This window comes from Amphiura filiformis, unplaced genomic scaffold, assembly GCF_039555335.1.
Source record: "Amphiura filiformis unplaced genomic scaffold, Afil_fr2py scaffold_70, whole genome shotgun sequence".
In the NCBI taxonomy this organism is placed as follows: domain Eukaryota; kingdom Metazoa; phylum Echinodermata; class Ophiuroidea; order Amphilepidida; family Amphiuridae; genus Amphiura; species Amphiura filiformis.
In genome coordinates, this window is record NW_027305534.1 from 146,952 (window position 1) to 161,264 (window position 14,313).

Genomic DNA, 14,313 nt, shown 5'->3' on the forward strand with positions numbered 1-14,313 from the left:
AGTATAACTTTGACAAGACAATTGTAGACAGTGTACAACCAACCTGAGGCTACCAGAAGCAGTGTTCAGCAAACTCAACGCAAAGATAACTCAAGTACTGAAACCCATCCTCAAGGTAAGAAATTGTTGGGGTACCTCAGGGTTCCATACTGGGCCCCTTATTGATTGGATTTCAATATAACTATGACAAGACAATAGTAGACAGTGGTACAACCAACCTGAGGCTACCAGAAGCAGTGTTCAGCAAACTCAACGCAAAGATAACTCAAGTACGGTACTTAAACCCATCCTCAAGGTAAGAAATTGCTGGGGTACCTCAGGGTTCCATACTGGGCCCCTTATTGATTGGATTTCAGTATAACTTTGACAAGACAATAGTAGACAGTGGTACAACTAACCTGAGGCTACCAGAAGCAGTGTTCAGCAAACTCAACGCAAAGATAACTCAAGTACTTAAACCCATCCTCAAGGTAAGATATTGCTGGGGTACCTCAGGGTTCCATACTGGGCCCCCTATTGATTGGATTTCAGTATAATTTTGACAAGACAATAGTAGACAGTGGTAAAACCAACCTGAGGCTACCAGAAGCAGTGTTCAGCAAACTCAACGCAAAGATAACCCAAGTACTTAAACCCATCCTCAAGGTAAGGAATTGTTGGGGTACCTCAGGGTTCCATACTGGGCCCCCTATTGATTGGATTTCAGTATAACTTTGACAAGACAATACATGTAGTAGACAGTGGCACAACTAACCTGAGGCTACCAGAACCAGTGTTCAGCAAACTCAACGCAAAGATAACTCAAGTACTTAAACCCATCCTCAAGGTAAGAAATTGCTGGGGTTCCTCAGGGTTCCATACTGGGCCCCCTATTGGTTGGATTTCAGTATAATTTTGACAAGACAATAGTAGACAGTGGTAAAACCAACCTGAGGCTACCAGAAGCAGTGTTCAGCAAACTCAACACAAAGATAACCCAAGTACTTAAACCCATCCTCAAGGTAAGGAATTGTTGGGTACCTCAGGGTTCCATACTGGGCCCCCTATTGATTGGATTTCAGTATAACTTTGACAAGACAATAGTAGACAGTGGTACAACCAACCTGAGGCTACCAGAAGCAGTGTTCAGCAAACTCAACGCAAAGATAACTCAAGTACTTAAACCCATCCTCAAGGTAAGGAATTGTTGGGGTACCTCAGGGTTCCATACTGGGCCCCCTATTGATTGGATTTCAGTATAACTTTGACAAGACAATAGTAGACAGTGGTACAACCAACCTGAGGCTACCAGAAGCATTGTTCAGCAAACTCAATGCAAAGATAACTCAAGTACTAAAACCCATCCTCAAGGTAAGAAATTGTTGGGGTACCTCAGGGTTCCATACTGGGTCCCCTATTGATTGGATTTCAGTATAATTTTGACAAGACAATAGTAGACAGTGGTACAACCAACCTGAGGCTACCAGAAGCAGTGTTCAGTAAACTCAATGCAAAGATAACTCAAGTACTTAAACCCATCCTCAAGGTAAGGAATTGCTTCATCAAATATACATCAAATATACTGGGGTTCCTCGGGGTTCCATACTGGGCCCCCTATTGATTGGATTTTGGTATTACTTTAACAAGACAATAGTAGACAGTGGTACAACCAACCTGAGGCTACGAGAAGAATTTTCTGCAAACTCAATGCAAAGATAACAAGGTAAAAAAATTGCTGGGGTACCTCAGGGTTCCATACTGGACCCCCTATTGATTGGATTTCAGTATAAATATGACAAGACAATTGTAGACAGTAACACATACAATCTGAGATTATCATAAGCAGTGTTCAGCAAACTCAACACAAAGGTAATAGGACATTGGTTTGCCTCAAGTTTGGTTAGTTGGTGCGTATTTCACTGGTTGCAGTATTGAATCAAGCATGTAAATTTAATCGCATACACGCACCCGGCATGCTTAAAACGCAACCGTGAAAAAGCATTGATGGTACTTCCAAACTTGAGATGAACCAAAGAATAGACCATCATGAAGGTAAGAAATTGCTTCAGTGAAATATTGGGGTACCTCTGGGATCCATACTAGGCCCCCTATTGATTGCATTTACAGTATAACTTTGATAAGATGATAGAAGACAGTGGTACAACTAATATGCGACTCCCAGAAGCTTCCCGGTTAAGAAATTGCTTGCCCAATCAGAAACCAAGAAACTCATAAAATTAATGCAGTTTTGACATTTTTGGAACAAACATGTACTGTAACTGATGGTGCAAATTTCATGGCAGGCGAAAGCAAAGGGCTATTCCAGTTGAAATCCATATACCTCCTGTGGAAGACATTACCTTAATCTTCCACATAGGGAGTGTAAATTTCAAATGGGTTGTATATATACCTGAGTGGTGAATCCATTTACAATCTGCACCCCCCATGCGCATAAATTTCATGTTTCCTACCAGGGTATATGGATGTTAACTGGAATTGTCCATTGATGTCAATGCCTGCACTAGAAGAAAAACAGTATATCATGCATGTAGTGTTTAAAAATGTATACTATATCTTAAGAGGTATTGTTATCTTTACTTGACAGAACAAAACCATTCCCCCTGAATTCTGGTCTGGTGATCAGTTGATATGTAGAGATGGCCCCATTGAACCCTGGGATTGGTTTCCTACCATCAGCATTACATTACAAGGCATGGATGAAGAGCAGGCTTTCAAATTAGTGGTATCACCGAAGGTAAGCTTACATAAAATGCTGTGATCATTTAAGATTTAATTTAAATCAGACATACCTATTTTTGATGTGTCAAAGTTTGGCCCGGACTCCGCCTCCACGGTTGAGGGATGGTTGCTCCGCCCTCACCCAGATTGGCTCTTTCACCCCACTCTGGACAGAATCATAGAGGACATTCCTCGCCGATCGTCATCGTCATCAATACTGGAAGTGTCCGGTACTCAAGGTAATTAGCGCCACAATCCTAGGTGAAGACTAAAGGTTCAGTCGCAACGTTGGCTCATCAAATTAATTGTTTCATCAAAGGAAAGTTTTAACACATTTAATGTTCAAGATAAAACAATGCACTAGACCTATGGTTATATATAGTAACTGTTTTGTACATTATACTAATTAATTTGTTTCTCTAATTCAAATTAATAACATAGAATCATATCTATGATCACTTCTGGTATCAAATATTATGCAAATATTGACTGCTCTTGATGGAAAGGTGAACCCTTGGCGACCTGTGGCTGCATTTGTTATGAACACTTAAATCATGTTTTAGTGCAAAACTTGTTTGAAGTTTATGGTTTCCCTTAAAGTAAGTGCACCATTTAAGTGAAGTCTGCTTCCAAAAAACATATTAATAAATAAGTTAATATACAGATCTTGCCACTGCCTATAAAATATTATTAGTTATTAGGTGAAGCGAAGGTATGGTACGGGAAATTAGTGTGTGCGAAGTGTCATACAGGGTGAAGACAGGCTGAACCCAGTATGACACTGAGAACACAATAATTTCCTGTACGATACTGATGCTGAACCTAATAATGAATTTATCATATCGTTATGAACACGGCAGAGTGCCGAATACGCAAAATTGCTGTCTGAGTAAACGGCATTTGAAAATCTTGGTACCATTCCATTGGTCCTTCTAAAAATTTAGAACATTTGTGAGCACTCATTTGAAATGTATATTATAGAAGTTATGTACACGAATTATTGGCAATACTTGCATGTTCTGAAATAATCGATATATCCCTCAAAACACGTTTTAACAGCTATTCGGCTTTATGCTGTATCCAAAATGTCTCTACTACTGCACAGAGAGAGGTCGAATACGCATTCAACTATGTGTAAACCATAGCATGCATTCTTGATTTGGGGCTTTTGTGTAGAAATTACTGGTTGTCCTAAGGCTATGTAGACTTAACTTGCTTTATATATAAGTTATAAATAATCATCCCTGTAATATTTAGCAAAAACTCAAGGATTTTAAAGCAAAAATAACAATATTGACCTATATTTTGCGTATGATTTTCCGGGATTTTCCAATTTCACGGGCGCGCACTCACATTATTAAACCACAGCAATATCATGTGGGGAATGTTTGTACTTATTTTGCTATCACTGGATAGAAGAAACCTACAGCTATACGTTGGTATCAAATAGGACATTTTAATATAGAAAATTCAGAGTTTCCCACTATACAATAATATAGATCAACATGATTTGTACAGTTAAGTATACGATTCGTCTCTCTGCCGAATTCATTTCGCACTTAGGCGTGATTCGTCGAAATCAAAATTTCAATAACTACATCGGTGAGTAAAATTTATACCTGAATGGGTATTCCAGTTGAAATCCATACACCCCTATGGAAGACACGACCTTAATCTCCCACACAGAGGGTGTGAATTTTGAATGGGGTACCTGAATGTGTGACTCCATTTATAATCTACACTCCCTGTATGGAAGATTAAGGTTATGTCTTCCATAGGGTCGTATGTATTTCAAATGGAATAGCCCAATGTGTTGCACAAATCACCATCAAATTCCTAAATTTGGATGTAGGCTTTGCACAGAAACCATAGATATAGGGCCATGGTATAAAATCCTTACACATAGATTGGTCCATGTTTTAGAAAATTGTCCAAAAAGTGGCAAAATGGGGTAGATATTTACAGAAAAATCATTCAAATTCCCTAAAATTTCTACACATTGATGGAATCCAGAATTCCCAGTTAGTGAACTGAAAGATTGGACTATTCCAGTTGAAATCCATACACCCCTATATGGAAGACAGGACCTTAATCTCCTACACAGGGGGTCACAAATAGAGCCAGGTAACCCCATTTGAAATTTACACTCCCTGTGAGGAAGATACCTGTCATGTCTTCCATAGGGGGTGTATGGATTTCAACTGGAATAGGGATGAGCTATGTTTTATCTAGCGCAGCAGAATAATATTACAAAGTGACACATGCACTTTGCAAAAAACAAATAAATTCTTGATGATGTCAAAAGGTTATCATTATCATGCTATCAGACTATATCACTTAAAACAATATCTGATGAATATCATTGTAAATAAACCTTTGGAGTTTTGCCTCAAATTAAATGTAACATCTTAATATACACTTCAAAAAGAAGGTCCCCACTTGTTGTAGAGGCCATCATTTGAAAACAATATTAACCCCAACTCCAATAAATACCACAAATTACCACAGTCTGGGTGCCTCCTCTTCAGTGGAGTGGCACAGGGCAGGTTGGTCGAGGCGGTAAACACACATGGTAGTGTTGATACCCATAAAAGGGTATGTTTGACACATTATTTAACATTGCAACTGCACCCAATTTCATTCAGTCGTTAATTTCTTGATCATTACTATTTCATTGTACATTTCAAATCAATTTTATTACACAAAGATAACTTTTCACCAGGTTCACTGTTCCAAATAATAAAGGAGATAAGCAGAAAAGGTGATCCTGCCCGGGAATCAAACCCAGGACCTAAGGTTTATAATACACAGGTCTTGTAAACCTGGCGTTCCAGGGCCTCAGGTTTACAAGGCACAGGTCTTGTAAATCTGAGGTCCTGGGTTCGATTCCCGGACGGGATCACTTTTTCTGCTTGTCTCCTTTATTATTTGCGACAGTAAACCTGGTGAAAAATTATGTTTATTTATATAATTCCCGTTGATCATGCCACTGTTTTTTGAGGTATCATCAGCCCTACTCTACTGTGGGGACTCCTTTTTTTTGAGGGGTCTGTATTGTTTTAAGTGATATAGTCTGACTGGAAACTATTGTTTTATCAGGTTAGATGGCTTTGCCAGTTAAATGTTTTTCTTTGCTGATTATTGTTCTCTGATCGGTATAAATTATTACACTGTACCTCTAAATTAGTGTAGGCCCAAATACAAGCAGTCTATATTGTACATTTTTATTTGCTTTTATCGAAATATTTTGACACGACTTCTTGTATTATCAACAACAAACAATACTTGTTCATCTGCAGACAATGCAATACCCCTTGGTCTGTTTTTCATCTCAGTGATGCAGTCTAGATACTTGTATACCCCATCTGTACACACATATCTATACACAGCTTTAGGGTTTCCCTGGTTAGCAACAAACAGCTCCCGGGAGCCTCCTTGTTTACTGCAGCACACATACCCAGGCTTCCATGATTGAACACCAGGAGGAGACTGAATAATGCCAGCATTGTGTCCTGATTGATCCATTACTCGTAATATATCATCTTTACACGATATGATAAGTTTATCATCTGGTGTACAGGTTATCTTGCTGGGAGGTGATGTTATCTCAAACTTGGATATCAGAGTCCCATCAGGCTGATGAATGGACACAGTCTTGCGACCATCCCAACCTAATCCTACTATGATTCTACCAGTTGAATCTACAGCAACTGAGCTAGGTCTGGATGGTTGATTGTTGTTGATATCAAATGTGGGATTATTACTGACTAGGACGCCATCACTGTTATATATTTGAAATCCATTGTTACCGGGCTTGCCAGGTATGATGTATTGGTTGCTGGGAGTAATGGCAATGTCATGGATATTAGAAGGAGAGCCTTTGAGGACATGTTTGAAATCACCATTCCTAGACAACACTGTCACAGGGGTGCTTTCACTGGTTAAAATAATATCCCCATTAGGATGAATGGCGATACCCATTGGATTCTTGACATGTTGGGTAGTTTTGATTTTTCTGCGTGCATTCCACGTTTTAGTTTTAGCAGGGATGGGCTGGGAACTTGGCACAGATCGGAAACTTGGAACCCTGGAACGTCGTTTTGATGGTGTATCAGGGATAGCAACTGCTGATGGTAACCCTGCTGGGGCTGTTTTTTCCAATGGATTGGTGGTTTTATTGCTTACTTGAATATGTTGGGTAGGTGCAATATTGATGTGCAATTTATCACATAGCAACTGTTCCAAAGAAGGCAAATCCACAGAGGTCATTTGAGGTGGCTCTAGTTTGATCTGACCAAGTTTGCTATCTACTGGAGTGGGTTGCGATGCAGCAAATTGCTGGAGTGATGATGAGAGTGATGCGTAGACGGAGATGACATCAGAATCAGTTCTGGACTTCAAGACATTGCTTGCTTGTTCATTTGAACTTCTTAATCTGGCTAAATCAACCTCAAGTGTGTCCTGAATCTGTGCAACTGCTCTTGCATTTTCCTCTTTTTTCCTGTGGGCATCTTGCTTGTAGGCTCTAATTAGACTGTCCACTTGCTGTATAAATTCATCCCTTGCTTCATCAATGGCCCGTATCTTTGCATGTGTATCTTGATCAAGATTCTGCTTTACCTGCTGCGTTTGTTGGATTGTAGCTGTGTACTTCTCCTCTGCATCTCCAACTATTCTGGTGAGGTTTTCCAAGGAACCGCGCAATCGTTTCGATGCTTCCTTCAGTTGGATGAATGAATGGCCTTTATGAGCAGGATCAAGGATACCGCAATCTGAGCAGGCAGCACAGCCACAATTCTCACAGAAGTACTCACATTTCTTGCCCTCATGATTTTCACAATAGTCAGTGCTGGATTTATTCTGTTGAATAAATAGAAAGAAAAATAAGCAGAGGGAACAGGTGGAAAATGATGATGATAGTGATGACGTTCGAACCTGCAACCTCATGCACCATAGTTGAATGCCTTATTGATTGAGCTAACTTGACTTGCTAAGTGCCCTGCTGTAAACATCCCATTAGTTTAAACCCTTAATTATTGTTTGGATTTTCAGAGGAGCCAGCTCTCTATGTGTATGTGAAATTTACCCTAAGCTTGCAAAGGAGCTCATGTGTACCATAAGGTGAATCTTTACAGTTTATTATACACTGCTAAAAAAAACTATATTTACGGTACCTTTGAAAAAGTTGTGATGATTTAAAAAACCAAAAGGGTATTGAGGAAATCAATAAACTTGCTGGACGTAGCAAAATATTTTATATTGTAAATTTGACACCTCATTATATGTTGCCCTGCAATCATGTTGAGAAAAGTTACAAGCATTTTGATGGTACAGGGTCAGGTTTTACAGCAGTAGCCTTACAAAAGTGCAAAGCCCATAAACATGCTATAAATTGCATTTGCCTTACAAAAGGGCAAAGCCCATAAACATGCTATAAATTGCATTTGCCTTACAAAAGGGCAAAGCCCATAAACATGCTATAAATTGCATTTGCCTTACAAAAGGGCAAAGCCCATAAACATGCTATAAATTGCATTTGCCGTACAAAAGGGCAAAGCCCATAAACATGCTATAAATTGCATTTGCCTTACAAAAGTGCAAAGCCCATAAACATGCTATAAATTGCATTTGCCTTACAAAAGGGCAAAGCCCATAAACATGCTATAAATTGCATTTGCCTTACAAAAGTGCAAAGCCCATAAACATGCTATAAATTGCATTTGCCTTTACAAAAGGGCAAAGCCCATAAACATGCTATAAATTGCATTTGCCTTTAAAAGGGCAAAGCCCATAAACATGCTATAAATTGCATTTGCCTTACAAAAGGGCAAAGCCCATAAACATGCTATAAATTGCATTTGCCTTACAAAAGGGCAAAGCCCATAAACATGCTATAAATTGCATTTGCCTTACAAAAGGGCAAAGCCCATAAACATGCTATACATTGCATTTGCCTTACAAAAGGGCAAAGCCCATAAACATGCTATAAATTGCATTTGCCTTACAAAAGGGCAAAGCCCATAAACATGCTATAAATTGCATTTGCCTTACAAAAGGGCAAAGCCCATAAACATGCTATAAATTGCATTTGCCTCACAAAAGGGCAAAGCCCATAAACATGCTATAAATTGCATTTGCCTTACAAAAGGGCAAAGCCCATAAACATGCTATAAATTGCATTTGCCTTACAAAAGGGCAAAGCCCATAAACATGCTATAAATTGCATTTGCCTTACAAAAGGGCAAAGCCCATAAACATGCTATAAATTGCATTTGTCATGAACCAGTCTTGATTGACCAACACTAAATGCCCCCAAAATGTTTGACTATAATTTGGTTCATCTGAAGTTTGGTTGTGACGTCAGTGCGTATTTCGCTCGCCGCAGTATTAAATCGTGCGCATTAAGTTAAACGCCCTAAGTGTACACACACACACACACGCATATGTGCGGTTTGTTGGCATGCTTGCAGCGCAATAGCGAAGTAGCATTGACATCACTACCAAACTTGAGGTGAACCAAATTATAGCCCTACAAATAGATAAGACAATAAATACCTGTATAGCTTTATCTACAGTTTCTTTCAAATTAGTCACAAGAAAATGAACAGGTAATCCTTGTATTCCTTCATCTTCTGGAACCCAGTAGATCATTTTGCAGAGAGGACAACTCACAATGCTATTATCATTACTGCATGATTTAGCCCACTTTTCTAAACATCCACAACAGAAAGAATGCTGACATGGCAACATCCGTGGATCATTGAAAGGCTCAGAACATATTGAACACTCTAGAAAATGTCTGTCTATAGTTGTTGCCAGGGCTTCTGCCATGTTGCTCTAGCACTTGGCTTATGTGTTATCTTATTATCAGGGTGTACGCTACAGGCCCACTAATAACTTGTTAATGCCGTAATTCTATATAGAATTACAGCACATAATACTTAAAAGTTTTTCTATATGCTAATGTTTGTGAAATAAACAAACAAAATCAAGTTGTTGAGCCAATTTGCATTAAAAAAAGGAAAGAAAAAGAAAAATAGGCAATTTGCTGTACGATTTTGTAAAATAAGTAAATGGATTTTTTTTCTCTAATTTAAAAACTTCTTGACCACAACCAAAGATATTAAACCTAAAGAGTATCAACTCTGCCATGTTTGTTAGCCTATCACTCCTGGAGGGCAAATAGCGTACCTGTGGAGTTTATCTCCATGCGCCTAGTAAACATTGAATCAAGTACATGCTTGTATGTGCTGTGCAAGCAATGGGCTCTTCCATTTAAAATCCACACTACCCCTGTGGAAGCATTTTGAAATATCTTCTACACTCTAGACTACAGGGGGAGTATGAATTTCAAATGGAATGAGCACATTAGGCAGCTCCATTTGAATTTCATACACCCTCTTCAGAAAGCTTCAACCTGAATCTTCCACATAGTTTCAAAAAGAGTCGGTCAGTGTGCTGATTCCATTTGAAATTCATACTCCCCTGTGGAAGATATTTCTAAAATATTCCACAGGGGTAGTGTGGATTTAAAATGGAATAGCCCAATGCGACGTGCACAAACCTTTGTAACGTTCAAGCTTGAAGATGCAACTTATCATTCAATATCAGGTTTTTGTAGATAATGCCAGAGGTCCATGATTTTGGTCTACATAATTAGTTGCTACTCTTTGAGTCCAATCTCGTTGACACCAACAGACTAATTATTAATAGAATTGTAATCATATTTACAATCTATGATGACTTCTGGTATCAAATATTATACAAATATTGACTTCTAATGAGGGAAATGATTGAAAATCTCCCCATTGGTGATCTGTGACTATTTCTAACAATAAACACTTGATGTCATATGTGACCATCCACCACGAAGTGGTAGTCTAGATCATTTTCTGTTTATTGCAGCTTTAAAATGACACCTCAACCAGCTTCATCTGACATCTGGAAGTGAAGTTGTGGTTCATCAAAGGTCAAATTCTAACTATATTTTACATAGAAATCCATATACTGTTTTTGATTGTATCTCAAAATGGAAAATGCCGACTTTAATTACGACCAGTTTGTGGTGGATGGGCACATATACTCTGTAGTGGGGGGATTCCCTTTTAATTTTTTTCATGGGGAGATGTCCTATAATCCTAATAGAAAGGGGGAAGCAATACCTGGCTTTCTTCCTTTTTAGTCCCCCCCCCCCCAAAAAAATGTTTTGGGCCAAGGATTTCCAGCTTTTTTGTGGTCCAAATTTCCACACTTTCTTTTAATTTCAGCCTGTTTTTGGTCTTTTTAGCCTCATTTCACACACTTTTCAGGCTGTTTCAAACTTTTCAGGTTATTTCCTGGATGATCATTCTCATGCCTGAGTATAAAATTGACACTTTTTTGTGTGCTCCACTTGCAAATGTTCCCAATTACCTCTTCCCCAGTGTGCATAATATTTGTCTGGTATGCTCAGGTGCCGTACAACTAGACAGGACAATTTTTTATTGCGATTTTTAAGTCTTTCTAGTCTGATGAAACAATGATTTGACTGTGACAATGCCACACAAAGCAGGTAAAATTTAACACTTATGGTAACAATTTATGGGCACCAACCACTCTGGGGACAAATCAAATTTACACAGCTGGGTGGCAGTATGAATTGCAGTGCTGTATAGGATTTAAAAATGTTAACTCTGCTCTACTTTTTGTATTATTTTTTTCTAGCAATACCTAAGTATTGTTGAACCTGACAGTGAACATTGCTACAAATATGGCATCTCATCATCTAAATCAGGTAAGGCAAGATAACCCCATGAAAACTACCTGCCGATTGGTCAAAATGAATATTGTGTCCAATTTTTAACCAATCAAAGAGGGTATTAAAGGCCCATTCAGTGATATGCTCATCCGGACGATCGTAAAAAAAGCCTGCGAATGGTTCAGCCGAAAGCCGTGTATTTAAGACAAAATAAGACAATTTTACACAAATCTGTAATTTAGATACTGACAGTATTTGAATTAGACATGTATTTGAATGGGGCTTCAACTTCATCAGTACTGCTGTTTTCTTTGTTTTTTGCCAAATTTGGCATTTCAAAAATACCAAATGACAATTTGAATGACTTATCCTTCACTTTTAAGCAATATAAACAATTGTAATTTTTTTACTCTTGCGCTGGGATCACTGAATAGGTCTTTAATAAGATCATCAAAATAGTTTAAAGCCTAGTCATAATTGGCAATTGAAATGAGCATTTCAAGTTATCAACCAATCAGAAATGCTGTTAGATGACCAACATTGGTATAAATATGGAATATCATCATCTAAGTCAGGTAAGGAGACGAGATGAAGAATTTCATTTTTAATCTGAATTTAGTTTATTTCTTTTTGACCAAATTTACTCAATTGTATTTGACACCCGTTCTCACAAAGTCACCAGGAAGAAATGGAGATATGGTTCATCGAACATGCCAGACCGCAATAAAAAAAAAATGAAAAAATAAATATGTACATCTCAGTATGTGTGCATTATTTTGTACAATGTCACTCCCAACAAGTGATACGCATTTATTAACCTATTACCGGTAATTATATTCCAGTTGAAATCCATACACTCCTATATGGAAGACATGACCTTAACCTTCCACATAGGAAGCCCAGGGGGCACTCAAGTATGGTAGTGTATGCATATGTGACCAAATTTTCTTTAAACACCCCCTAAATGAGTTTTATCCTAAAAGCAAATTTAGGCCCTTAATAACGTAATTTAATATAAAATTTACCTCCTAATGAGTTTTTTGGGTAGTAAAAATGAAAACATGTACCATTTTTGGACTGGTAATTTACCAAAAATTGGAAAAGGTACCCTAAACAAGTTCTTCAGTTTCAGAAAACTACCCTTATTCTCGAAAAATCAGTGTTTTTTAGACCCAAAATGTGTAACTCGTGTAACTTGCCTTGCCTAAAAACACCCCCCTTTTCCATGTTTTTTTGGTCACGCATGCGTACAGACCATTTATGTAAGTGCCCCCCTGAATAGGAAGTGTGAATTTCAAATTGGGTTACCTGAATGGGTGACTTCATATGAAATATATACCCCCTGTGTGTGACATATTATGTTCATAATTACATTACATAGGGGATATATGGATTTCAACTGGAATAATCCATTTGACACATCTTTTTTCTTGAACACATTTCAGGTGCAGTTATTGGTGCTGTAGTAATGGAAGGTTTCTATGTGGTGTTTGATCGCAACAATAAATCTGTAGGATTTGCTATGTCTACATGTGCAGGTAAGATGTCAATTGGGCTAGTCCATTTAAAATCCACACCACCCCTGTGGAAGATTTAGCTTAAGTATTCCACAGAGGGAGTGTGGGGTTTGAATAGAATAGACAATTGGGTAACTTCCATTTAAAAACTCACTCCAGTTGTGGAAGATATAGGTAAAGCCATAATACAGGGGGGGTCTCTCTCTCTCTCTCTCTCTCTCTCTCTCTAAGGTCACATTGCATACACATATGCAGGTGTGGTTCGTATGAGAGGATGCCATCGAATGTGGTCAGCGGCAGCCCTGGTAGCCTCAGTGATGCTCAGGCCTGTGATAATTTTGATGTCGTCAAGCCAGCTCGCTGCAGGTCTGCCTCTCTTGCGTTTGCCCTCAACCATTCCTTGGACAATTGTTTTCTGAAGGCAGTGATGTCTGGTGATGTGGCCAAAGTATGATATCTGCTCGCAAGGTCTTCTGAACACCAAGCTCTTGGAGAACCCACTCATTTGTTTTCCTCGCTGTCCATGGAATCCTCAGGATTCGGCGAAATCACCCTCTAAGGAAAGGTTTGCATCTGTGTCATTTCGTCCTGCGTCTACAATCATGACTTTCGTCTTCTTTGTGTTCAAGATCAGTCCCCTCTGTTCACTTGCCGATTTTATTGCTTTCAATAATTGCTTACAGGGGGAGTATGGGTTTTAAAATGATTAACTCTGACCAATTACATTTGTAAAACATACTCCCCCTGTGGAAGATATTTCCAAAATCTTTCACAGGGGTAGTATGGATTTCAGCTGGAATAGCCCATTGTAGCGTATGTAGGCCTTGTGTTGTAGATTTTTCAAGGTGAGCTGTCAACAGCTCCCCTTGATGGTATTAGGAGAGCTATATGCAAACCGCTCCCCTGACATATTTAAGGAGAGTGGCCAAGCTGTAAAGGAGAGTGGTTTGCTAGGAGAGAAGTTAGACAGTAATGCCTGATGAAAGACATACTTGTGGGGACCTAGAATACAAGAAGTATAAGTTTAAGATGTAGTGTAAGACGTTCAGCACATTGGGGTCATTTGACGGAATGCACTTTATAAGCATGCCATTCAATATTTGTTTCATAGCACTACACTTTTTTTTTCACAGATCAAACAGAAATTCCAGTAATGGCACCTAACATAGTTGGTCCTCTACGCATAAGTAAGTACTGGTTTCCTTCTTACGTTGCATGTGTGCAACTTGGTAAGCTTACTACACAAGATAGCATGGAAATATCGGCATTTTTGAAACATCTTGGTTGAAAAAAGTAGTGGGGGGCATTTATTTGAGGGGGGGGGGGGCGACTATTTGACAA

General features: G+C 38.7%; 1 protein-coding gene across 1 annotated transcript in view; it reads left to right on the plus strand.

The window, feature by feature from the left end:
* LOC140144662 (beta-secretase 1-like) overlaps nucleotides 1-14,313 on the plus strand; it is a 30,801-nt gene that overhangs the window by 14,860 nt on the left and 1,628 nt on the right. Inside the window, exons 7-11 of the mRNA XM_072166471.1 lie at nucleotides 1,412-1,525; nucleotides 2,585-2,734; nucleotides 11,422-11,491; nucleotides 12,901-12,993; nucleotides 14,106-14,159. Coding sequence (XP_072022572.1) covers nucleotides 1,412-1,525; nucleotides 2,585-2,734; nucleotides 11,422-11,491; nucleotides 12,901-12,993; nucleotides 14,106-14,159 — 481 coding nt within the window. The remainder of the gene's footprint in view (nucleotides 1-1,411; nucleotides 1,526-2,584; nucleotides 2,735-11,421; nucleotides 11,492-12,900; nucleotides 12,994-14,105; nucleotides 14,160-14,313) is intronic.